This window comes from Micromesistius poutassou (genome assembly GCF_964030765.1).
Source record: "Micromesistius poutassou genome assembly, chromosome: 12".
NCBI lineage: Eukaryota > Metazoa > Chordata > Actinopteri > Gadiformes > Gadidae > Micromesistius > Micromesistius poutassou.
Window position 1 is genome coordinate 18,769,779 of NC_140282.1, and position 25,986 is coordinate 18,795,764.

General features: G+C 44.2%; 2 protein-coding genes across 4 annotated transcripts; one reads left to right on the forward strand and one right to left on the reverse strand.

Annotated features, from left to right (window-relative positions):
* Positions 1-2,885: 2,885 nt before the first annotated feature.
* caprin1a (cell cycle associated protein 1a) lies at positions 2,886-16,161 on the forward strand. Of its 3 annotated transcripts, none has more exons than XM_084476432.1 (17): positions 2,886-3,020; positions 4,519-4,653; positions 4,972-5,034; positions 5,315-5,401; positions 5,686-5,927; positions 6,477-6,559; positions 7,858-8,049; positions 9,024-9,076; positions 9,222-9,305; positions 9,452-9,616; positions 10,557-10,665; positions 11,166-11,227; positions 11,773-11,907; positions 12,793-12,949; positions 13,889-14,128; positions 15,660-15,760; positions 15,989-16,161. In XM_084476432.1, the coding sequence occupies exons 2-17, from the start codon at positions 4,519-4,521 to the stop codon at positions 16,073-16,075; spliced, it is 1,995 nt and encodes a 664-aa protein (XP_084332558.1). In that variant the 5' UTR covers positions 2,886-3,020; the 3' UTR covers positions 16,076-16,161. The 3 variants fall into 3 exon arrangements, with proteins under 3 accessions (XP_084332558.1, XP_084332559.1, XP_084332560.1); XM_084476433.1 differs by having other exon boundaries at positions 9,027-9,076; XM_084476434.1 differs by lacking the exon at positions 11,773-11,907.
* A 1,822-nt stretch (positions 16,162-17,983) lies between these two features.
* nucb2a (nucleobindin 2a) lies at positions 17,984-24,995 on the reverse strand. The gene is made up of 13 exons (XM_084476435.1): positions 24,860-24,995; positions 24,386-24,526; positions 22,776-22,883; positions 22,520-22,652; positions 22,145-22,248; positions 21,329-21,514; positions 20,996-21,086; positions 19,980-20,038; positions 19,778-19,870; positions 19,576-19,665; positions 19,198-19,368; positions 19,058-19,118; positions 17,984-18,932 (listed from the first exon to the last, which is right to left on the reverse strand). The coding sequence occupies exons 1-13, from the start codon at positions 24,926-24,928 to the stop codon at positions 18,694-18,696; spliced, it is 1,545 nt and encodes a 514-aa protein (XP_084332561.1). The 5' UTR covers positions 24,929-24,995; the 3' UTR covers positions 17,984-18,693.
* Between the last annotated feature and the right edge of the window lie 991 nt (positions 24,996-25,986).

Genomic DNA, 25,986 nt, shown 5'->3' on the forward strand with positions numbered 1-25,986 from the left:
TGGTCAGGGGGCGGGGTTGCGGGGATCCTGGAACCCATCTTTACCACCTGTTTTTGATCTGACAGGAAGTCAAGGATCCAGTTGCATAGGCTGGGATCAATGCCTATAGGTCCCTGAGCTTGCTGTCGAGCCTGGAGGGGAACTACGGTGTTAAATACTGAAACTATCATCAACAAACAGCGTCCTCACATAATAGCACCTCTTGTCGAGGTGGGTGAGGGCCGAGTGGAGTGCTGTGGCGATGGCGTCGTCTGTCAATCTGTTGTTCCGATAGACTAATTTGTGAGGGAACAGGGTGGGTGGCAGCATTCTGCAGATCAGCACTTGATGAGCTCCTCAAAGCATTTGCTCACTATTGGGGTGAGAGCAACAAGATACCAGTTGTTTGGTGCATGTTGCCTTGCTCTTTTTTGGTACTGGGTTGATGACTGAAGACTTGAAGCAGGTTGGCACTATGCCCCTGGAGAGGTAAATGAAGGTAAACGAAGCAGGGCGGGCATGGCACTCTCACTCTCCTACAAAACATGATTGCATGGCTAATACAGGCCATCTCTTGACCAGTCCAGAAACACCAGACAAGTGTGTGTGTATGTGTGCGTTTGTGTGAGATGTATATTTTCCTCATACACTGTATATAGAATAGATGTTTGCCATCATGACTCCTTTATGACACCCCAACGTTTTGTCCCCTTATGGTGGTATATAAAAATGAAGAAATTGCATCAATTTGCAGCACTAACATGTTTATATTATTTTTCATCATGGGGCAAGATGCAGTCTGAAGGGATGAGTTTTTACCCTGTGGCAGAAGATTGGTAGGGTTTCAGTTGTCCTGATGTCAGCTGGGAGCTCATTCCACAATTGTGGACCTATGACAGCAAACGAAAACCACAAGATTATGTTGAGCAGATGCTGGGGTCTCAGAGTAGTGAGCAAGAACCATTTTTAGACCCAGATGTGGGTCTTAAAATGATGAGCCACGTTGTGATATGTTGTTTGAAGTCAGCAAGAGCCAGGATAATACATGCTAGTGGAACCAAGTGAGTATCCAGAAACACATAAATACTTCAGCCCAGATTCATTACACTTATGAATTCCGTTTATACAATCGGGTTTAATTTAATTAATAACAGTTTAATGATATCCACATTATACTGAAAGCTTTTAAGATAAGTAGGAATGTTGGAAGTGGTTGAGCACTGCTCTCCCACGCCCATATCCACGGCTGAAGTGCCCTTGAGCAAGGCACCTAACCCCTCACTGCTCCCCGAGCCCCGCTGTAACTGTAGCGGCTCACTGCTCCAGGTTAGTGTGTGCTTCACCTCACTGTGTGTTCACTGTGTGTGTGTGTGTGTGTGTGTGTGTGTGTGTGTGTGTGTGTGTGTTCACTGTGTGTGTGTGTGTGTGTGTGTGTGTGTGTGTGTGTGTGTGTGTGTGTGTGTGTGTGTGTGTTCACTGTGTGTTCACTGTGTGTGTGTGTGTGTGTGTGTGTGTGTGTGTGTGTGTGTGTGTGTGTGTGTGTGTGTGTGTGTGTGTGTGTGTGTGTGTGTGTTCACTGTGTGTGTGTGTGTGTGTGTGTGTGTGTGTGTGTGTGTGTGTGTGTGTGTGTGTGTGTGTGTGTGTGTGTGTGTGTTCACTGTGTGTGTGTGTGTGTGTGTGTGTGTGTGTGTGTGTGTGTGTGTGTGTGTGTGTGTGTGTTCACTGTGTGTGTGTGTGTGTGTGTGTGTGTGTGTGTGTGTGTGTGTGTGTGTGTGTGTGTTCACTGTGTGTGTGTGTGTGTGTGTGTGTGTGTGTGTGTGTGTGTGTGTGTGTGTGTGTGTGTGTTCACTGTGTGTGTGTGTGTGTGTGTGTGTGTGTGTGTGTGTGTGTGTGTGTGTGTGTGTGTGTGTGTGTGTGTGTGTGTGTGTGTGTGTGTGTGTGTGTTCACTGTGTGTGTGTGTGTGTGTGTGTGTGTGTGTGTGTGTGTGTGTGTGTGTTCACTGTGTGTGTGTGTGTGTGTGTGTGTGTGTGTGTGTGTGTGTGTTCACACTGTGTGCTCTGTGTGTGTTTCACTAATTCACGGATGGGATAAATGCAGAGACCAAATTCCTTGTATGTGTGAGCATACTTGGCCAAAAAGCTGATTTACATTTTTTACATTTTTAGATCGTAACACCTTACAACTTTAATCCAGTAATAAGCATAAGCTAAACAGTTAAAGCCAAACTGAAGATCTTTGGCGAGGATGACTTGGAGTGAGTATGATAGAATAAGTATGGCCAAAAGTGTATTATTATACATTTATTTACATAAAGGTATAGGAACCCAGCTGCATAATATTCTTATCCATTTAAAATTGTACTCAAATTAAGGGCAACAAATGTGAAAGCAAAAAATTAAGCATTATTTTTATCATGTCAATACTGAATTTATGTACTCGCTTGAAAGTCGATACAGTAACTTTACAATATGGGTACATAATTAACCATTAACCATTCACATGAGCAAATACTGTAATAAGCATTATTACATATCAGTATTATATGGGTTACGGTTATTACTAGATCTGTAGTTAAACACATCATGTAATAGAGATATAGATAGGCCTTTAAGTTAGATATTTGATGATCCTCATCGTCAACCATATCATCATCATGACGTCATGTATCACGTTATCAGACCAAAAAAAATTGATAGCCGTCTATGAATTCATAAAATACATTGAAATAAGTATTCGAACGCCATTATTCTTAATCTTAACGTGACGAAAACCTTTCTGAGGAAAAAAAAAATAGACTGTGATCATATGAATTAATCCAGTGATGTAGAAGACTTTACTGTCAGGCGAGCGCAGCAGTACTGAAAGGGGGGGGGGGCCTTGTTAGCCGTCCCCCCCCGTTAGCTTAGCCGCAGCTAGTCAGCAAGTGATCGGCACGAGCACCGTGCACCTCAACGCCGCTCGAATCACGAGAAACAAACACAGACTTGACAACTTAATTGGCAAAAAAACCCGAATCTCTTCGAGGACAAAGAGTATAAAGGTAAGGGGGGACACTGTAAACGACACCCATTATCCACACTTTAAGCCGCCTGAGGTAGGTCTTTTTCCCCTAGTGTAGAATGACTGAACCGAGAAGCCGAGAAATCGCGAACATCGAATCCGTCGTGGACGAAAACGAGAATAAGTAAGCGACGTTTATATAAAAAAAAAAAAAAAACATAGAATGAATGAACTAGTTTTCGTGATTTTTTTTCGTGAACACTAAACCCATCACGTTATAATAACGGTGGACCACCACTTTGTGTATCCTGGCTAACACCTCTTAGCTCCCAATGCTAACACAATGCAACATGGACCCAACCGGGGGCTGCGTTCCAACACCAGAACGGAACCACGAACGATCATCTTATCGTCCGCACGTTAATGTGCATAAGCGTCGGACAAACGCTATGCGATTTTTTTTAATTTTTTTTCCCCCCCTGCTAATAACAATCTTAATCTTCAACGAGGTTAAGCTGCACTTTGAATATCAAGGCCGGGGTTTTGACTTTGTCCTTTTCTTCTAATCTTGTTGCTTCGAAATCAAAGTAGCGGCTGTGCTGCGCTACACGAAGATCGTTCTTTCGTTTGACAATACGTCGTTCGTTATACATCTGGTGGTCTTCAGTATGATTTAAGTTGGATATATTGTGTACACAGTGGGTTAAACGGAGCTGATTCGGTGTACATATGACGATAGCATCGCTGTATGTGCTGCTAGGCCAGCTGTTACTGTGACCATTCTTCTGAATCATTTAGTCCAAGTCCATAACTATAAGATATGCAATCATGTTCATGATACAAATCTTGGCCAATTTTATTGGATCCAACCGGATTTGGCTCACGTCTTCGTATAAGCTAATGATAAGCTAAAGGCTGGGCTGTGGTTGGGTCCCCACAGACAATGAAGTACCGTAGTGGGTCAGCTGTCCGTAACGTCAGCTACTGCCATTGTAGCATTTAGGAAAACGAAATACTTCAGCCCCTTGTGCGTGTTATTGCGAATCTGCTGATTGTCATGCACGAACAATTAAACCTAAATCTAGCGCAGTTTTTTTTAGTCCTTAGAGTTTATGTAGCTAAACGATTATGCAGTGTCTGTCTACTCCTCTCTTTAATTATTCTCTGTTCATCTTTCCAACAGCTTTATGTTCAGTTAAGAACAGCATCATGAACAGCATCATGCTTAAAGCCTCATTGTGGGACTTTTTTTATTGTGCATATTTATTTAATTCATATATTTATGAAAACACCCTTTTTATTTTGCTTTCATTGGTGAGATTTTGTTAAGGATGTCAATAAATTCCCATTTTCCAATCTTTGATCTATTATTTACCCGTATGTCACTCACACAAACTACACTTAAATGATGTTTGAGATTAGTAGTTCTAGTTGCAGTTTAAGATTCGAAAATAATCTAATACTTTAGTTGAGTTGCAGAAGCAGTACATCCTCCATGGTATTTCCTTATGTGACGAGTGATTTATTATCTTTTGTAGATGCCTTCAGCAACAGTCGGCAATGGTGCGGCCCAGTCTGCCAGTCCAGAACTGGGACTTGGAAGTCATTCTGAGGTTATGAAGCAGGTTATAAATGTGATTGAGAAGAAGGTTCGCAATATGGAAAAGAAAAAGGTAACTGTATATACTCTCATGAGCGTTTTAATCCTCTTTATATATTTATATTTATATATATCTATATATATTTTATAATCTGTATTTGTTGTGTCTCTTAAACTTAAACTTCCATTTATAGGAATTCTCTGTAGACGAAAGAGCATATTATTTTGTTGATTACCTTTTTAATTTGTTTGCAATTGAGTTACCAGACTGATATTGAGTGTTGATGTAAATATGAGGTACTTTACATATCAAATGGAAAATGAACTAACAAACTAATGCTATCGATAGGATATTCGTAATCATAAACTATTGAAAAACTCTTGTGTTTAGGGTAAACTGGATGACTATCAGGCCAAGAAGAACAAGGGGGAGCGTCTGAATCAGGATCAGCTGGTACGTATACCACCTTGGTACTTACTCCATATTACTCTGATGCATGGTCAGTGTATCATTCTAGTTTTCATTATCCTTCTTAAACAACTTATTATTGCAATCAAAATACATGTGTTGTTTTAGAATGATGAAAGAATTAAGCTTAAGAGTTTTGTAGCTAGTTATAGAATCTTATTACTTGACCTGAAAACGGTACAATCACCGCACAAGATTCCTTGATACTCATTATTGTACTTGCCACAAGACTATGTTTAATATGTGTTCTATTTCCTACCTAAAGGATGCTTTGACAAAGTTTGGGGAGATCACCAACAACCTTGAGTTTGCCCGTGAACTGCAAAAGGGCTTTTTGACTTTGGGCCAAGAGGTACACGTCCGCTTACACATAATCACTGTTTATTGGACGTTAAATAACTAGTGTTGCGTCTTAAACAGAAGATGGATGGATGTTTAAGATGACTGACGGTAGCCAGCACATGATGAGGTCAACACAACCACAGCCGGTCATGTCTTCCGAGCCGAGGGGGTGCAAATGTGTCAACGCATCGTTTCTTAGCCACGATTAGCCTTAACCACACACACACGTTGAACTACGGTTTGTAATCACTTCCGAGAACAAGGCCCTAACTCTGGGCCGGCGTTGCGTTGCAGGTGAGCAAGGTGGTGAAGAAGTCCGTGAGGAGGGAGCAGCTCCAGCGCGAGGAGACGGAGCAGCGGAGGTTGAAGGTGGTCCTGGAGCTGCAGTTCCTGTTGGACCGGTTGGGAGAGGATGAGGTCAGGCAGGACCTGAAGCGACCCGACGGCGACGGCACCGCGGTGCTCACCGACGCCGACCTCAGAACCCTGGACCAGTTCTACAAGCTGGTGGGACCGGACAGGAACTACGACGTCAGGTGCCGCTCGCTCTCTTGTGTGGCGCGTCGAGGGTGATCTAGACGTGATGGGAGTACGGGATGGATGTCGGCGGTGGGGGAGGATTAAATGATTCATTGAGAGATGGGCGCCCGATGATGCACAGATCACGCCCCATTACCTTTTTATGACTTTGTGTTAGGCATGGCCAACCCGTGGCAGTTTTTAGCACTACAATCCGCAAAGTTGTAAACGCAATAAGAGAAGCAGCCACCAAAATTGGAATGCAAATAACGAGTGCTGAACGGATAACACTGAGTACGCAGAAGTACCGCGTAAAGAACAGTACTCAAAAGAAACTGCCTTCCGCTCACGTATTGTACGTTTCAGCTAAAAAGGTGACCATTTTGCTTTCAATAATAGCAAACATTGCTACACTGTACAACAATTTGTCTATATGCAAGATCAGTTATTTTCTTTTAAAAAAGCCAAGATTATCAGAACCGATCCATATTGCATGTTGCTTAGGTCAGATTCGGTGCTAGTGCTTCTCACAGCCATATGAACAGGATTCTCTTCTCGCCTTCCAGGTTGACTGACCAGTACGAGGATGCCTCACTACACCTGTGGGATCTGCTAGAGGGCCGGGACAAGCCAGTAGCCGGAACCACTTGTAAGTGTGTCCATTGTCTGCAGTGCTGAAGGTTTGATGTGAAAGTTGGACTCCACCCCGATAGTGCGTAAAACGTCTTGCAAACCGAAAGATCTGAGGTTCCCACTGTGCAACTACTGGTGCTTCAAGCGTACACACACGCGGAAGTGCGCCGAGCTCCCAGCCCAACATGGCTTCAGCTATTTCCATGCAGGAAAAAAACATAAAAATGCAAATAGAACTTGAAATAGAACACGGTATTTTAGTTTGACGTTCTTCGCTTGCACAAAAAAGTTATGTTGAAAAAGGACATTTCTTTCAGAGTAGTCTTGTTTTTAATACTTTAAAACAACCACATTGTCTTTAAAACAAACCTCATCTTAAATAAATCATTTTTCATTTGAGATTAAGATTCATTTGAGAAGAGATTTGACAGATTTTAAGATTAGCAAGTAATAAAAGGCGTATATCAAATGTCCAACTGAGTGCAATGCTGCCAAAGCAAATCTATTGCTAAATCTAATCTAAATATATATCTAAATATGATTTTGTGTTCAGTGTGTGAAACAAACAAACTCAATTTGACTAACTTTAAATAAGATACACCTAAATACAACACATACTGACACGCATACCCACACTGATGTTGTTGTTGGCATTATTATTATATCCTTAAAGTGTACAACAGACAAATAAGGTAGCCTAACTAACAATCAAGGTGTATTATTTTTGTTTAACCCTCAATACAAACCTAGTATTTTTATAATTTGAAATAATTCCAATGAGTTAATATATTAAATCCCTCCCTAGCTAGATTTGTTCTAATTTTTTATTAATGCCACATTTATTTCCCAGCTCTTTTTAATTCAATCTCTTGTATTTAAAGAGTAGTACGTGGCTATCTCAGACCAAAGCAATAGCACCACAACAGCACTGACCACTTGCATAGAAAGTGGTGAGTAATGCGCCTGGCCCTACTCACCAGGTGAAAAACTCGCCGGTAATCAGCCTGCCGACTCAGGGGGTGGCAATGGAGCTCTGAACGGCGGGAAGACTGAGGGGGGTCGCAAGATCATCCAATCACAAAAGCCCCATTAAACCACCAACCATTGTCGTTGAAATGCTAGGATTCCTAACCCATAATCTAACCTACACCAGTTCTGAGAACAACCTTCCGCAAATACAAATGTAGTATGCATATTACATATGCAAGTGCGCGCTTTCCGATTAGTTTCAGTCAAGCGTAGTGCGAGGGCGAACGATGTAAAGGACCTCTTCTGTCTCCCACCCTCAGTGGTCTCGCATTGACTGTGTTCCAGACAAGGCGCTGAAGGAGACTCTGGACAAGGTGCTGCTAAGCGGCTACTTTGACCGCGTGCACACGCATCAAAACGGAGCGGCGGTGTGTGAGGAGGCGGCGGCGGAGGAGGAGGAGGAGGGAGAGGAGGAGAGCCAGACGGTGGAGGAGGAGGAGGAGGAGCCCAAGGCTGAGGAGCCGCCGTCTGAACCCGGTAACCACGACGACTAGACCACTACTGAATATGTCACGGCCTGGCCCTTTCTACAGAGATCTGTTCGTGTTGCTTATGGTGCCTTCTATTTGTCCACCCGACTCGATCTGCGATTGTCTGAGATTTCCGAGTTACGAACCGGAAGTTGCAAGTAGCACGCCCCCCCGAGGTCGTAAAAAACGACTCGTCAACTCGTCTGAACTCAGAGGACCCCGAGTTCAGTAACAAAGATGGCTACTCCGAGCATCACATGTGAACACATTGTGGTTTTCTACTATTTTAAGCACTTGTGTTTTTGTTGTAAGCAAATGAAGAAGTCGTACACATAGCACTGTATACTGTTACCTATAGGCATGTCGTTACAGTCTTATTATGTGTTAAATACCGCCTATTTTGTAGCTTGTGCCGCTGAAATCGGCTAGAGACGCTCCATGTTGCTATGACAACAATTCTGATTCTTGAGCAGAAAGCAGAGCTCCGACTCGTCTTGTTGTGTGCCAAATAGAACGAAAAACCCGGAGGTAACTCGAGAGTTACGAGACGGATGTGACGTCACACCCGAGCTGCAAGTCGCGATTACGAGACAAATAGAAGGCACCATTATACTGGCATGTGGTTTTAAGTAACGGTTTAGGTCCCGTCTGTTATAATGTACTGAGAATGACCAGCCATCGGTACTGCCCTCGTGGCTATGGACAAGCACCATGGCTACCTGACTTGTGTTGTGATGCTCAAATTTTTTGGATGCTTAGCAGGGCTGATCCCGCATGGGAAACCAGATGGTGCTGGTAGAGGTGTTGGGAGGGGCAGTAGGGGGTGCTTATCGCTCTGGCCTCTGAACTATAAACAACGTGCCAGGACAGAGACGGGGACTTTGCCCTCTAAATGATGGCTTTGGCTGCCCAACTTGCCTTCCGAACTTCAGCTATGCCTCAGCTTTACAAAACATGCATTGTCTTTTTTTTTTTTACCAGAAGGAACGGCTACTGAAGATTACACTGAGCCCTTGGAAGTGGAAACCACAGAGGTGAGCAGCACAGTATTAAACGAAGTCATTCATAACCTGATATTCGCCGGTATTGAGGAAACACTTTCTATTGAAATATATTTTTTTGTGTTGTTGGACACTCTTTTTGTGTTATCATTTTTCAGCGTGTGGTCTTCTGTTGTAGTTTGTAAACAGACAGTTCATTCCAGAAACGGCTTACAGCACTACAGAACAGGACCAGGTGGACGGCTGGACGGTGGAGGCCCAGGTATTGCCCCGACGGGACCTTTTGTGACCACACACACATCGAACCGTATCTCTTATCTCATCTTATCACACATCTCTCGGACGGTGTGTTCAGAGTGTTCGACGGCCCGTCTTGTGTGACCTCACGTCTGTCGTGTGCTGTGCCAGATGGTGAGTTCCCTACAGTCCCACCAGCCCCTCGCCCAGCTCACGCCAGAGCCCCCCACCGGCGTGGAGCAGGACGCCGCCTGCCCCCCGGCGGACCCCGTGGTCCGGAAGCAGGTGGTGCAAGACCTCATGGCCCAGATGCAGGGCACCTTTAACTTCATGCAGGTCAGAATCGCGGGTGTACGATGGGCGACTATTAACGTTCAGTAGATTAAAGGGTCCTGCTGTGACGATTTTTCGTTCCAGTTCAGAAAGATGCAGAAACCTTTTGGATAGGAGCATTAAGAATTGGCAGCACATTGTAATTGTAATTTATTTTTAAGACGGGGGCAATGCACAATAAAACATTAATCTTGCACAACGAGAAAATATGCATTGTGCCGGGTTTTAGCAGATTGCTATTTTCCACCTGCAGTCACTGGGCAGGTTGATGGTAAATACATACTTGCGTACTTGTGTGGCAGCTATGACGATGGCTTTAACCATCTCGGCCGCTCCTGACAATCATTAAGCCAAACTCAAGGCCGTATTCGAGTCTTCTGAACAAAAAGGAAAAGTTTAGAAATGTGACATCATTATTATAAATTATCAAACACATGGTGAGAGCTGTCTTGAGTCTGCGACGTTGCTTTGACTTTTTAACATCTTGTCATCTTGTAACGTTTTTTTCAAAGTTGAGATAACGGCAGGGAGCATTTGTTGACTACTGTAGATAAACCTGGAGCTTGACACATCCATTTGAAAGTCCTCATCCTACAGAATTGCTCACATTAGTCCTAGGAGGTGATATTTTCTGACACTAGGGGGCGGTATTTCCCCAGCTATCAAATCAAGGATGCTAATTTTCTTTATCAAAACATAGTTAATGTTGATGGTGTAAAAATAACTACACAAACTTTGATTATCATTATTGGATGCGTCTGTATTTTTGGTCTTGAGGTTGATAAAGAAATTAAGCAAAAAACATGAACAAATGTTTTATTTTGTGTTTTTTCCTGATGCTGGAGACATTGCACGATTTTTCAATGTATTCATCCATTCGCCCAAACCCCTAGTGTCAACCAAGCCGACCCATAATAAAAAATGTCCCTTTCCTCCCATGTAGGACTCTATGCTGGAGTTTGATGGACAGGCCCTGGACCCGGCCATTGTGTCCGCCCAGCCCATGAAGCCAGCGCAGACGGTTGGCCTGCAGCAGATGGGCCTAGTGTCAGGTGAATAGGTCAACCTGACGTAACGTCTTGGTCTGTTGCACGTGTCCGTCCTGTACCTGAACCACATCTGTTGGTGTTGCAGGAAAATATGAGGAAAAAATACAGGAGGAACAGGATTACATTATTTATTTAGCCGCTGCTTTTGTCGAAAGCGACTTCAGTGATGAAGATGAACCTTAAAGTGCAAGAACCATTTTAAGTGCATACAACTTATAAGTGTTAATTACATTAAATTAAATTAAAAATAATAAGAAATGTGATCTTTAATTTCTGCTTTGGTCAAGCTTTATTCACGCTGACCCAGTAGCATTCAAATCGATTATTTCCCTTGCACAACATCTCGCAGGTGTCATCTTTATTTTGCTACAACATATTATATCCCTTGTAGTTGTGGAGATGTGCTCTTATGTACCAATGTTATTTTAGGCCAGAACCTGAGAGAGGCCTAGTATTGCTCAACACACTAACGCGTCCTTTGCTTCACGGTTTGTTCTGAACAGCCCATACAGAGTCCCGGCTCCCCCAAACCACCATGGTTTCTGGACCGCTGGAGTCTTCACAAGTGAGTACAACACAAGCAAGCAAGCAAGCTCTCGCAATACTCCAACTACAAGTTGAGGCGATTAGCAATAAAAGGCCTAGCTTTCGTTGGCTCTATACCTTACCCCAGTCTGGGTACAAAAACATAGCGTCATCCATCATCAAAGTCCCAGCCTACTACCTCCCTCAAGACCCCATGACCTCCCCCCCGCTCTGCCCTCCCCCCCCCCCCCCCCCTCCCCACCACCATACTCATCCTTGCCCAGCCTCCCAACACAACAACACTGCCCCCCGCTCCCAGACAGAGCGAGCCACGCCCACCCAGGTAATGCCCGCGTCCTGTAGGGCATTTAGACTCTGTGGCCTCGGGGTCTTATGTGTGTTGCATGTGCTTGTGACCACGTACAAAATGACCCAAGGATGAGGAGGGGTGTGTGGGCGTGGGGCAGCACTCTCATCCTTGTCCTTCGTCAAATGTGTCTCAAGGCCCATTAACGGTTGTGTCCCACCCTTCCTCACTTCTCTTCAACCCCCCCCCCCCTCCCCTTCCTCCTCATGCCTTCCCAGGCCTCGCTGTCTCGTTCACCTGAGCAGTGCCCTGCCCCATCCTCCCTCCTGCCTTCCGCCTTCCCACCCGTGTCCACACCCACCCACAGTGGAGGCACCAATGTCAATGCTGCACCATTCCAGTCCATGCAAGCGGTAGGCTGTATGTGTATATGTAGGCCCCAGCCGGTAGTGTGTGTGTGTGCGTGTGTGTGTGTGTGCGTGTGTGTGTGGGTCCCAGCGGTATGCGGTCTGTGTATAGGTCCCTGTTCGCCAAGCGTCTTGGTGGTTGTCTTCACACACACACACACACACACACACACACACACACACACACACACACACACACACACACACACACACACACACACACACACACACACACACACACATACTCCCAATCATAACCATATACAAGGGTATTCTTAACTTTGCAGTTTTGCGCCCTTGGCCTGATCTTGAAGGACTGGCATTCTGTTACTGCCCACGTTTCCTGCTGAAGCTGCTGAAAGCTAATGTTTTCGCCCTGCACATGATTGTGTTTCTTTCCATGCAGAGGTTGAGTAAGATACTTGACTTGTGCTGTAGACTTCCATCAGAAACAAGCCGTAGAGCCGTGATAAAAAGATTAATGGGACAAATTAAAGTTCTCCATTTTATAATAATAATAGAATATATCATTTATATAGAACTTATTTGGGGTCACTCAAAAGACACTTTACAAAGAAAAACAAGGAAACAAAATACAGAAAAATTCAGAATAAAAATAAGGTTTGGAATAGTCAGGTGTGGTCATTTATAATGTTGTGCAGCTGAAATTGGATCTATAACATGTGTCAGGTTTATTTTCCGCTCTTCAATGACACATTACACTAATGAATAGCCTGCACTTATATTAAGGTGTACAAAGTTCACATACTGGATACGAGACATTAAAGTCATAATGGTAGCTTGTGTGTTGTATTATATGTTGGGGTGTGTGTGTGTGCATGTAGGTGTAATGGTTTTTCCTGTTTTTTTGTTTTCCCCTCCGTCCCGTAGGTATTTAACATGAACGCTCCGGTCCCCACCGCCGGCGACGGTTCGGTAGAGCCGCTGAAGCAGCCCACCCAGTTTCCGAGCGGCTATGCACAGGGCTTCAGCCCCGCGGAGCACGGCGGGGAGCAGCCCGACGCACCGCAGGACGCTCTGCAGTCAGGTAACGGAGTGGAGATGTGAATAACTCACGGTCCAATAACCAGTGGGTGGTATCAACGAATAATCGATTATTCGACGTGTGCCGACGTTCACAAAGGCAGCCGTGTGGATCATCGGCAAGAAATCACTCAATATCTTAAACACAACTTTAACAGTGATCAGTGTTTGTGTTGTATGCATATATATTAATATTTATGCTTGTGTATATTGTTTTTCTGTACATGATTAATAATAATTTAAAAAATATATATATAGTGCTACAGAACCAACATTAGTTCCATCCGTTAATTCTTGTTGATTTGAATGGGGAAAAAAATGTTGGGTCCAAATGTTAAAAATCGGCTTTGACCCTCGGGAACGAGTAATTGAATAATCAAATATTCTGACCCATCCCTAGAATGGACTGGGCCCGTGTTGACGCAGGACCTCCTTAAACAATAGACCTATAGAGCAGCTGTAGAGAAAAGCCTCCGTTACACAGTGCAGTATGTTCTGAGGGAGTACGAATGCAGCAGCACGACGGTTGCCTGGAAATCCAAACCCACACATCTAGAGCGCTGTAGGGTCTGGCAACGAGTGATGAACACGGCCCGACTCGAGGGGGGCGGCAAACAAGCGTGCATTTGAAAATATCACTGCACTGCAATTGGATCAACACTACGACCAATCAGAAGAATAAAAAAGGGGTGACGTATCCAGACCAGCGGAGCTAACCGATAGATTAGACTCTCGCCGTATCCGGTCGGTAAAACAGCAACGCTTTAGGCCCCGCCTACATGAGATACACCGATGTGATTGGTTGATGTTCTGGGCCAGGGGGGATCGGGGAGTGTCTCTGGATTTCCAGGGTAGCACAACTTGGACCTGAAAAGTGACTCGTGTGTCATTCCTCAAACTGTGTGGTGACCGTTCTGCCGTTTGGTTGTCCCGTTTGTTCCAGTGGTTGGTGGCTTCCAGCCCCACGAGCAGACCATGGCCCAGGCCGGGGCCCAGCAACAGGCCATGGGGGCCCAGGCCGGGGCCCAGGCCGGGGCCCAGCAACAGGCCGCCCAGCCGGCCGGCTTCACCCGGCCCGCCCAGCCCTACTTCAACGGCCGGGGCGCGCCCAGGGGCGGGCCCCGCGGCGGCCGCGGCGGCATCATCAACGGCTACCGCGGCGGGGCCTCCAACGGCTTCCGAGGTACGCTACTTAAGTCAGGGTGTCTGCGGGGTTCAGCAAGTCAAATTTAAGACCTTTTTAAGACCCCTTTTTATAGGGATGCACCGAAATGAAACTTCTTGGCCGAAACCGAAAATGAGGAAGCCAAGGCCGAAAACCGAAACACCGAAATAAATTATTATGCCAATTATTAGTAGGCCTACCATTGCATTTATAGCTATGACTGTGTACTAACCTCACTAAAATCAAGGCATTGCAATTCAAAGAATAAATCAATTACAATTATTAAAAGTATAAAAATATTTATTTAGCACTGAAAAAACAACACCACCGTTTTCCGTTTTGCACTTTGCAGACGGTCCCTAAGCTCGCGGATGATAGCCGACAGCTCATAGAAGCTGTCGGCACTTTCAGTGCATCCCTACTTTTTTAATACCACCTTGAATGAAATTTAAGACCTAAAGCAGGCGATGATGGTGGGGGGGGGGGATCCCGCTGTATTACAACCCAAGCATAGCATGTGTGTCACTCAATGAGACTCATTCAAGTTGACTTTTTGTCTGTTTATTGAGCATAAAGTGATACTCAGTGCTCTCTGGTTCAAAAGCTAGTAAGTACAAGTGCAGTTTAACGGCGTGTTTCCGACCAAGACTCAGCAAGTCAAATTTAAGACCTTTTTAAGACCCCTTTTTTATAGGGATGCACAGAAATGAAAATTCTTGGCCGAAACCGAAAATGAGGAAACCAAGGCCGAAAAACCGAAACACCGAAATAAATTATTATGCCAATTATTAGTAGGCCTACCATTGCATTTATAGCTATGACTGTGTACTAACCTCACTAAAATCAAGGCATTGCAATTCAAAGAAAAAATCAATTACAATTATTAAAAGTATAAAAATATTTATTTAGCACTGAAAAAACAACACCACCGTTTTCCGTTTTGCACTTTGCAGACGGTCCCTAAGCTCGCGGATGATAGCCGACAGCTCATAGAAGCTGTCTGCACTTTCGGTGCATCCCTACTTTTTTAACACCACCTTGAATGAAATTTAAGACCTAAAGCACGCGATGGTGGGGGGGGATCCCGCTGTATTACAACCCAAGCACAGCATGTGTGTCACTCAATGACTCATTCAAGTTGACTTTTTGTCTGTTTATTGAACATAAGGTGATACTCGGTGCTCTCTGGTTCAAAAGCTGTAAGCACAAGTGCAGTTTAACGGCGTGTTTCCGACCAAGTATCTAGCAAGAAAGAAGCCTCTCTACGTGTCCTTCCCGAAAAGTCCTGCGAGAAAAATCAAAAAATAAATAGTCCTGCCCCGAGAAATTTAAGACCTTGAGTTACAGTATTTAAGACCAGCATATGATAGACATGAATATGAAGACTTTTTAAGGCCTTAAATTTAGAAACATGAATTTAAGACTTTTTAAGGATGCGCGGAAGTTCACCGTCGTCATGCTGAGCTGTTAAGAGACGCATCCCTCAAAGTTTGCTACAAACGTGTGTTTTTTTTTACATCATAACCTTTTTTTATTTTTCTCTCTCCAGGTGAAGGCTATCGCCCTCCTTTCTCAAACGCTCCCAACAGTGGTTACGGCCAGAACCAATTCAATACGACTCGAGATTATCCCAATAGTACCTACCAACGGGTAAGAGCGCCACCAAACTAGCTTTAGCAAAACAGCTGTGAAAATCTAGCATGTGTAATCAGGCCTCGGTGATTGCATGTGTTTTGCCTTCCTCCTGCTCACAAGTAGAAACTCATTTTAATTTGAAGCATGATGGGGAGTTGATACCGAACATGGGACTGCGAGCGAAGCAATCAGGCCAACCGTTTGAATGTGTTATTTAAACGTGATCACTGTGTCATTGTGTAGGAGGGTTACCAGCCAGGCTACAAGCGCGGCGCTGCCCAGGGGGCCAGGGGCTGCCCCCGAGGTAATGGCCAAGCGATGCGATCCTGAAGAGGACCCCCCCCCACCCCCCCCCTAAATCCATCATACTGCGCCGCCCCCCCCGAACATTCACACTATAAGAATGTCCTCCTCCAACCCGCCCCCCCGCCCCCCCTCCCCCCCCCCCCCCCCCCCCCCCCCCCCCCCAGCTCACTTTTCTAACTTTTTATTTTTCATTTGTTTCTCATTGTGAACTTTTCTTCTTTCTTTTTTTTACCTCCTTTATCAGAGTGGAGTCGGCTTTGGTATATGTAGATACTCTTAATGTTTTAACACGGCAACGCTGAGCTTCACAGGATTTAGAATTATCAGCTAGGTCTGGGTGTTTAAAACGACAAAATAGATATTCCTGTAAACTTGAAAGATTTCATTAATTTATTTTTTGTACAAAATGAATGCAAAAAATACCCCGTCACTGTCAGTCCAGTCTCATGAGAAACGATATTTTCTTTAACTGCCCTATACTGTCGGCCACTTTCGATTTCAGTTCTTGCTTTCTTTTTTTTTTTCTCTTTACCCATCTAACACGATCACCTCTTTGTAAGCTGATGTCATAGGTTGAGAGATGTTTTCAATAAAGATGTGTTGTATTAGTTTTCTCTCTAGTTTGGTTTCCATGCGTCAAAGTCTAGAGGTTTCAAACTTAAACAAAAGAAGTACACAAGATATTCAAGTTTTCTTCTTTGCTCCCAGAGTTCATCATGTAGCTTAATGTGTATGTTTCTAAGAACATGACATCCTTGACCATATTTACCCTTTCAGATAAAATATAAGTGGTAAGACATTCAGCTGTCTTGACCTTGCGGGGAAATTTGATATATCTTGCCATGCTTCAAGTTATGCGCTTTTGGCCCAACCAGTTGTTCATTTAATCACCTGCCAACTTGAGTATTCTTTGATTTCTTCCCAGATGGTTCTGGTTCTGTGCAACAACCCATCTGGCGCGTCAGGTGAAACAAGTCTAGCATGGCACCAAAATATCCATCTTGTCACAGCCATTTGAGTGTTGCTATATGAACTCACCAGGTCAAAGCCACTTTATTTAAATTGTACAGCAGACAACCTTTCTAGCAATTCTGAGAAATTGGTAATTACGTTCTTTGTGAAACATTTGGCCCAGTGTAAATAATGACTAGGACAGAAAGTTCAGAATTTGGGGGGGAAATTTAAAACTTAACATGTTGGAAGTCTTTAACTTTGATCCTCCTGTGTGAATGTGGTATGAACAGTCAATGTGTTTGACAAGGTACGTTTTTAAACAATCTAGTCTTTGAATATAATGGAATGGAATATAATCACCTTGAGGGGGTAGATTCTATGCACTGCACCCGTTTTATTCAAACAATTTAATGCGGTACAGCCTGTATTCTGATTTAGTTTTGTCCTGAAGACTTACTCCTAGACCCCTCTGAAATCACATGATGCAGCACTGCTTAAATATATCTGGTTGGATCCAGATGTTTATGGTCTCTTCACCTAAAGACAATTAATAATCCACTTAAAAAAAACAACCCTTGAGCCAAACTATCAATCCACGTTGGGAAAAATGTAACTCGTTAAAGCTCTTTGTTTAAAATAACTATCTGTAGTAAATCCTGATTGATACAAACGTTATCAATGCCATACTATAACCGATATATTCCACAAATATACACCAGCCTGCACCGCTTTTTGTTGACAAGAATTGTTATATAGACTCCCAAACCCCCCCCCCTAACAAGTTATATTGCACAATGGGTTGAGTTCTTGTGTCTTATGTGCCCTGCCTAATAACCGGGAGGGGATCAATCTTACACATTGATTTTATGTTTGGTTTGAAATCATAACTTGTTTCAACGACCATCATTGCTCTGCTCTCAAAATGCTGGCTAAGGGGTGGAAACCTCTCCCAGGATCATCTGCAGCATTGTGCGGCTGTACATGAACACATGAATGATTGTTTTATTAATAATAATCAGGTTAAGCCATTCACACATTCAGCACAATAAGACCACATAACAAATTTGACATGAGTGCAATGGCATTTGGTCTGGAACTTGTATCAAACTTAAACCTTACAACGAGCTTGTAAAACATGCTCAACATATCTACGTATTCTCAATTTGAACATTGAAAGCAAACGCCATACTAGTTTGTCATATGGTTTACTTTTTAATTATATAAAATATCTGAAAGGATGGTAGGCTAATGTTATTGAATTCACAATAAGTTGTCAAAGCAAACACATTTTTATGATGTGCATCTGTCGATTTGCTTTGCAGGCTTTTTATTTTTTTGCAGGCATCGGCTCACATAATCCAAGGGTCGTAGTTCTCCCGTGAACACGGCAGAGTATAAAATGCCTCACAGTTAAACTCGGGCAGCGAGTCTTTGTATTGGGTTTAAAATGATTTTTATTCATCGTACTCCAGAAGTCCTCGATCCAAAATGCCGCTGAGCAGAAACAAGGTGTGACCACGAAGACCAAGGGCCGCACTTCTGCACACTGGGAACACGGTGCAACAAAAAGCACGGATACAAAAACAGAGGCGGCGGGGGGGGGGGGGGGGTGGGGGGCATAAGATCAGACTTGTCTTTAATTACCGTCCCGTTCCTTATCTGCCATCCAGCAGAAGGAAGTAGCAGCTTTAAGGGGAATCGGGGTGGCCCTGTTGCATGTCTTGGTGTCCCGGGGGCAAGTGGTGGGGTGTCTGAGGGAGACCGTGCTGGTTCTGGTTCTGGTTCTGAGCGGCGCCGTCTGGGTGGGCCTGCAGAGGGTCTAGGTGCTCCTGTGGTGGGGAGTGATGCTCCTTTGATATGGCTTGGTGGCCACCGGGAGGTAACGCGTTTTCATATCCGTGTACCTCGGGAATAGAATTTCCTTCAACTGTGGAAGACAAACGAAGACGAAAACCGTCATTTGACAAGTTTATTTTGGGATTATTATCAGTGGTTCTCGATACCAAGTTGTGTATGGGGAAAGTGAAACGAATGCATTTAAGTCGTACTCACTGTGAACCTCGGGAGGGGGCTCTACTTTAAGTGTTTTCAGACGTTCCATATGTTCTACAGCCTGTCAATGGAAGACGAGTTAGGATCTCCTCAATTCACGTCTGCAGGTCAATGACTAAAACAAGTAGCCCGGTGTTTACCTGCTGCAGCTCGACCTTCTGTGCGTTGAGTTGCTCCTGTTGTTTCTCCAGCTCCTGCCTCTGTTTCTGCAGGTCCACGGCCTTCTGGTTGAGATCCTCCTCCTGCTGCACTAGGTGCTCCTCAAACTCCCTCATCTCCTCGTCTGTGTAGGCCTGGTTCTGCTCCAGTGTCTGGGCGGTTCAGGGACGTTAATCAAGAACACGTCGTTAGATCCTAACCATTGAGTGCTACCAAAGCCCTCATAAATATGCCATGTGTCATAGGCTACAATCTGAATGCAAGAATATGCATCAATCATATACTGATGTTTCAGCATTTACAAAAAAAACGGGATCTTATAAATCGTTTACACAAACATTTAAAATACTTGGTCTCACCTCCCAACTATCTGGCTCTAGAAATTCCTTTTTCTTTGTAGCAACTAGAAATTCATCCAAGGAGACCAGTCTGTCCTTGTTGGAGTCCACCTGAGAAAATACACCGGTTAGCAAAGAGTCTGCTGGTCACGGATCAACATAATTGATCACTTAAAATCAACAGCCAGGCCGCATTCATCAAGAGCCATGCGTTGTAACTCACCTCGTTCATAACGTGCTCCCTCATGCGTAGCCGCTCCTCCTCCATCTCCACCATGTCGTCCTCCTCGTTGGTCGGGTCGTAAATCTTCTCCAGCTGAATTCAGAGAATAAGAAAAAAAAGAAAAGAAAAATCATTGTATACCTGCAGAGCCGGCGTTCATGCACTCTGCGCCTCTTTCTGTGTGTTTGTGCCAAGATTTTACCTCCTTGGTGAAAAGAGCCTCGAGTTCTTGCTCATCAAAGTAGCCATCGCCGTTGGAATCTACAACGTCAAGGATAAAAAAGCCATGTCATTGGGATACTGCCAGGATATCGGTAGAGCGGCGATTGCCTGTCGTACCCAGATTAAGAAGAATATAATTCCAGAGGAGTCATTGTGCGTCAACAGGGAATGTCGCTGGGTTAGCGTTTGCTTTCCTTTAGCCACAGAGCTACACTAGCCTCGCTCCTAGTTCATGAGAGGGGAATACTTTCATAACGTTTATAAGATTTACAATGTGTTCTGAATAGTCACTTATTCAAACACGAGTACCAGTAAGAACAAAATCGAGTTTGGACTTTGTCTACAAACGGATAATCCAGATAATCCAAGATACAAGATAATCTGTCACTATTTTCACTTGCTGGAGCAATTCAGCAAATATTATCAGCTTCTCCTGGCTGGGAAGTCTACACAGAGTGTAACCTGTCAGCAAGGCATCACAGGAGGCCTAATAATCACAGCTGGATTTTGTGGACAACCTTCAATGTGGTTCTGTTGATACTGGCACTTGTTTTAAATAAACGATTATTCAGAACATGCTCAATTAATTGTGAATTGTGCTCAGAATAATCGCTTATTCCAAAGTAACCGTAACAATCTTGTTGTGTTTTTACTGGCACTCGTTTTGAATAAGCGATTATTCTGAGCACAATTCAAAAATCGTTGGGATTTCATATGCAAAAGATTATTTTCAAAACGAGTGCCAGTGACAATCTTGTTATGTTGTTACTTGCACTCGTTTTGAATAAGCGATTATTCAAACAGGACACATTTTAAATCTTTGGAAAATATTAAAATTATATTCCGCTTACATGAAAAGGAGCTAGGCTACTGTTACTCTGCAAGTCAATTGACAAACCCCCCTCTTGGCAAATGATGATGAATTTGGAATTAAATCGTCTGACAGACGGCCAATCACGAATAAATGACAGCAAATTGGTCGAAAGGATTGCTTACCATGAAGCTTGAAGAACGTCTTTGGGTCAAAATCCTCTGGGTCCAAGCCATCAGCTTCCTCCCACACCTCTTTCAGTTGGTTTTGGCTGCCCTACACACAGAAAAGAAGCAGGTTTCGAGCTCTGTCCCATCCACTATGTGAACAGACAAACCCTTGCTCTGGGTAGTTCAAGGGCACTGGAAAGGCCAAATCACACTTCTCTTGCAATCAGCACATATGCAAAGATCTGCAGAGATCTACGGCGCTACTCAGAAGCTACCAGCTGTGGGTTGACGACAGCACGCCAGCCGACGGAGCCACTGGACTCATGAACACATTTGAGCAGCTCTTACTGGATGATTGACTTTTGGATGGTCTGCGTGCTTCTTCTTCATTTCATCATAGTGCTCCTCCTCCTTTTTCCTCTCCTCCTCGTCCAGGGTCTTCAGGTGCTCCTGGCGGTCGTGCTCCTTCAGCATTTCATACTTCTTGAACTCCTCGTGGCGCTCCTTGTCAAAGTTCTCGAGGTCGTTGGTGGCCTTGATTATAAAAAAGAGGTTGACACATGTACGTCACTTCAGCAATCTACACCCTTATAGAGAGGTGACTACAGAGCCCAGGTGGTGACATGGAAGTCATTTCTTTATAAAGTGCACGCGCACTTTAGTTTAGTCACATGAGCGCTTTAGTAAGTCGCCCGTGTGCTTAAGTAAGACAGACGCGCGCTTAAGTAAGACAGACGCATGCGTTAAGTAAAATCGCACACACGCACTTTACGTAAGTCGCACACGCTGTAGTAAGTAGCACGCGCTCTAGTAAGTCGCACACACGCCTTAAGTAAATCACACGCGTACTTTACTAAAGCCCATGTGGGCTTAACGTGCCCGGGCTCTGTAGGTGACTTAGTGCTGCAGGTACGTTTTAAACTAGAATTTGAGTGTCATCTGTTAGAAATGCCATAGCCATCCATCAGCTATTGGTGGGTGAAATGCTGCATGAGAATATTATGGGCTGGTGGTTGATTGGGGCCGACTCTGTGTATCACAACATTGACTTCAGCTCGACCACAGGTGCGTGATGCACCAGTGATACACTTTTCAATTAGGGATAAATGTCTCTTCTGGTGTTTTGATGTTTTTCAGGTAAAACGCTCAATGAGCAACACCTACTGATCTGATGAGCCGGTCCAGGTCCTCCACTTCAAAGGTGTGTGGGTTCATGTGATTCAGGTACTCAAACTGTTTCAACAGAGCTTGGTGGTCCACCGCAATGTCTGTTCAGTGAAGAATCACATTAAGTCATTAAGTCTACAGCTGCGGTGAACGCCACCATACAACACTGCGCTATTCAAACAGTAAAATATTTTGAAGGACTTAAAGATCCCATGGCATGCTACTTTATGAATGCTTCATATAGCCGTTAGTGGGTCCCTAATACAGTACTTGAAGACGTTCAAGAAATTCAGCCTTGGTGCAGAAGACATGTGAAGACATGTGTTGTTTTTATAAGGCTGTAAACAGCGTCCGGTAAGCCGCGTTGCGTACCGTTCCCTCCTTCCAGGTCCTGCTTGGCCTTTATCAGTGTCCGCAGGCGGCTCACCTCCTGCCTCTTCAGCTCGTCCAGTTTGGTTCGGACGTGGTGACTGACAAAGTCCAGCTCCTTGGCCAGTTTGCCTTGCTGTGGGAGGGATCAGAGGCCAATGGCCATCATGTTTAGTTTATTAAGGCAAATAAAATAATCCGACGCACTAACCCTGTCATTCGTTTAAAAAAAATACGTTGCTGATTCTACCGCCTTTACCTTTATGTCCTCCATGTCGGTGTTGTGTAGCTTCTCTCTGAAATGCTGGTCTTTTTCTAGGAAGTCGATGACCTCCCTGAGGTAACGGTCATAGTGGAGTCCAGTGTCCTGTGGGGAGTGTGTCATCAATGAAACGCAAACAACGCAGCTTAAAGACTCCACATTACATCAGACCACTTCCTTCCTCTAATGACAATGACGATATTTCTTCATTATCGTGATCAACCCTGATTTTTTCCCCTGGCATGACCAGAGAGAAGGTAGTGATCTTGTTTGCTGCAAAGTAAAAACAGGGACGGCAATTTGGAGAATCCCGGTCTGAGTAAGCTCGATTTTCAGGAGTATCCAACTGAAACAGAAACACACCTCCGTTCAAGGCCACTTACCCAAAACACATTACCATGTTGCTACTGCTAGCTGAAGCAATAGGCCTGGCTAGCCTTGTGGAAGATTTAGATTTGCGCAATGAGTGCACGTGAGAGTACGCAGGGAGAGAGAAAGGTAGGCCATCCAATCATTTCATTTTGTTCCAAGTTAAATTATTGGATGGGCTTATTAAGGCCTGTGAAACCTACAGATACCACATATACCTATTATGTATTGCTGTTGGTATGTAAAGTTAATATCAAGAAATATGATAAGAAAATGCTTCTAAAATAAATTGACCACACGGTGCATTTGAAGCACGTATAAAGCTGTGCTAGTGATGTGTGCGTGAAGCAACCACATCACAATCAAGCATTTAATTCCTAGCCAACTGCCCAATATCATCTTCATGTTGACAGAACCAAGCACAATTTTGTAAAGATTCTGTAGGATTCCTGAATAAAGATTTGTTCCCTGTTGGGTTCAGCAGAAATGTTTTGTTACCGCTTCCCAGGTTTGACATTCTCAGGTACCATCTTCTTAACATGTGCTTTGAGTAACTGGCCGTCAACAAAAATCGGGGAATCAATATCAAAAGGTCCCATTCAAAGCAAACTACACTAAAAAGAACGGCCATAGGGTAGGGTGACCAGACGTCCCCGGTCCCCTACTGCTGTCCCCAGAAATGTCCCCGGATTTCACTGTGACTGAAAGAAAGATCTGACCCCCCCCCCCCGTCAACAATCCCGTCCGACCGCAATCCCCCCCCCCCCCCGTCAACAATCCCGTCCGCCCGCAATCCCGAACCCTCCCGGCAACAATCCCGTCCGACAGGGGGGATGGGGCAGTTGTCCCCGTTTTAGTTTTCTATGACAAAAACGTGTGTTTGGAGGTTCTTACACCACTGAGCCCAAAATGTCCCCAGATTTTGTCTCAGAAATCTGGTCACCTTACCATAGGGTTCTTAAATTAACTTCAGGTTTGCCATTTATCTTATAAAATCTACCTGCATGACGTAGAACAAATTTAACAAAGCAAACAATTTTGTGGCAAAGGCTGTCAATCTGTGATCTCTCAATAATACACATGCCAGTGTATCTATTTACTATTCTAATTGAGCCGGCAAGACAAATCAGTGTGGATAAATTGCCTTGTTTACAGTCAGGGAAGCAGGTCAGAAAAGATGAGGTATATGGATAAGGATATCACCATGTCCCCTGCGATAACAACAGTGTTCTTCTCACCACGCTGGCTGGGGCTTCTTCTGCCTTCGCCTCTGTGTCTTCAATCTTCGTCTTGTCCATGCTGATGGGGACAGCCTCTAGACACAGCAGCTGGACCAGCAGCACAAGCCAGCTGGTAAGAGCGGTCCGACTCCCGCACATCTGGAAATACATGACAGCAGCAACAGCACTGAACACACACTGTACACTGTACACTTGTCCGCACTCACTCACAAAACAAACTGTGTGTGCACACTGGAGCCCCTTATATGGCCAACCCTGGACGGGCTCGTCATCGGCTCATCGGCGGCGGCAGTAGCAGGTTGCTTCATAATTAGCTCTAACGTTAGCAGCTGTCAGATTGTAATGAAAGAAGAATAGAATACACTCGCCTTAACTAGCGTTAACATGTTTTTTTTCCCTCTTCATCAACGGAATATGGAGCAGCGTAAATGCTTCAATGTGGACGTGGTGAAATTGTCAATGTGTACTTACTTTATTGCGTGCCCAGGACGTTAATGTAGTTAAATATCGTACAGTGTCCTCGGTGGTGGAGGTTCTCATAGATGGCTAAATGGCTTTGATGACGCGATAAGGAGGTTGCACAGCTGATTGGTGCGATAGGCTCGCCGTCTACTAGACCCGCCTTTTCCCCGTGGAGTCTCAGTAACGTAGTGGTCGCCCGGACTGTCCCTCAGCTGAAGTAACCATGGTTATCATTCTACGTTGCGTTGTATTGAATCCGTACGTGGCGCAATGACTTCACAGCAAGGGGGCGGTCCCTTGGTGGTCGGGCGATCCGATTGGCCGATCAGGAAATGTTACAGGAAATCTTTCCTCCTCCTTCCATCAGGCTGTAAGCCACACAAAAAAAGTGAGATGTATTTATTTGTTTACTACTACTGTAGTAGTAGTAAACAAATAAATATATCTGACTTGTTTTGCGCTACTACTACTACCAATACAAGTTAGCTACTACTAGTACTACTACTACTACTACTACTACTACCACAGGCTACTAGATAAGCACTGCCGATTATTATACATAGGCTACCTTTGGTGAATATAGCATTTTCAATGGTCTATATATAGCCATATTATGCAAATTGGGTGAAATATCTTATTTTGCATTGACGCTGAGATTCATTCTTTGTCTCCAGCAGAGGGTGCTGTTGAGATTCATAACGCGACTCCAAGAAGAAATACAAATGCAGCCATGTGAGGGGCTATTAAAAGGCACACTATTGCTAACGCAACATTAACTTCATGACCGATATAAAGAGTAGGCCTACTTCAAGGAAACTGACACTGACACTTTATTTTTACAATTGTCCCCTTTTATTTCAAAATACATATTGCCTCTACGTGGACCAGATCAAATGCAACGCTTAACAAGGAGGGCACTAGAAAATTCAAGGTATGCAATGGTTCAATTCTGCAAGAGTGGAACCGCCCTCCAAATTTTTTAATATATTTTTAAACATAACTGGGTGTCTATTTAATTCAACATATTTTGTACTGTAAGGATGTAGAAACAACACATAAGTAGTGTTATGTATTGTCTTGGCACAATGCACAATATCATCTAATAAATGAAAACAAATATAGTATTCCATTTCTGA

Excerpts from the sequence above, each read along its gene's own strand:
- caprin1a (XM_084476432.1), top strand. The coding sequence starts at position 4,519 with ATGCCTTCAGCAACAGTCGGCAATGGTGCGGCCCAGTCTGCCAGTCCA. Across the intron at positions 4,654-4,971 it reads GCAATATGGAAAAGAAAAAG|GGTAAACTGGATGACTATCA; the intron begins GTAACTGTATAT and ends TCTTGTGTTTAG. Across the intron at positions 9,077-9,221 it reads TGGAAGTGGAAACCACAGAG|TTTGTAAACAGACAGTTCAT; the intron begins GTGAGCAGCACA and ends CTTCTGTTGTAG.
- nucb2a (XM_084476435.1), bottom strand. The coding sequence starts at position 24,928 with ATGAGAACCTCCACCACCGAGGACACTGTACGATATTTAACTACATTA. Across the intron at positions 22,653-22,775 it reads CCGACATGGAGGACATAAAG|CAAGGCAAACTGGCCAAGGA; the intron begins GTAAAGGCGGTA and ends TCCCTCCCACAG. Across the intron at positions 21,515-22,144 it reads TGGACCGGCTCATCAGATCA|GCCACCAACGACCTCGAGAA; the intron begins GTAGGTGTTGCT and ends TTTATAATCAAG.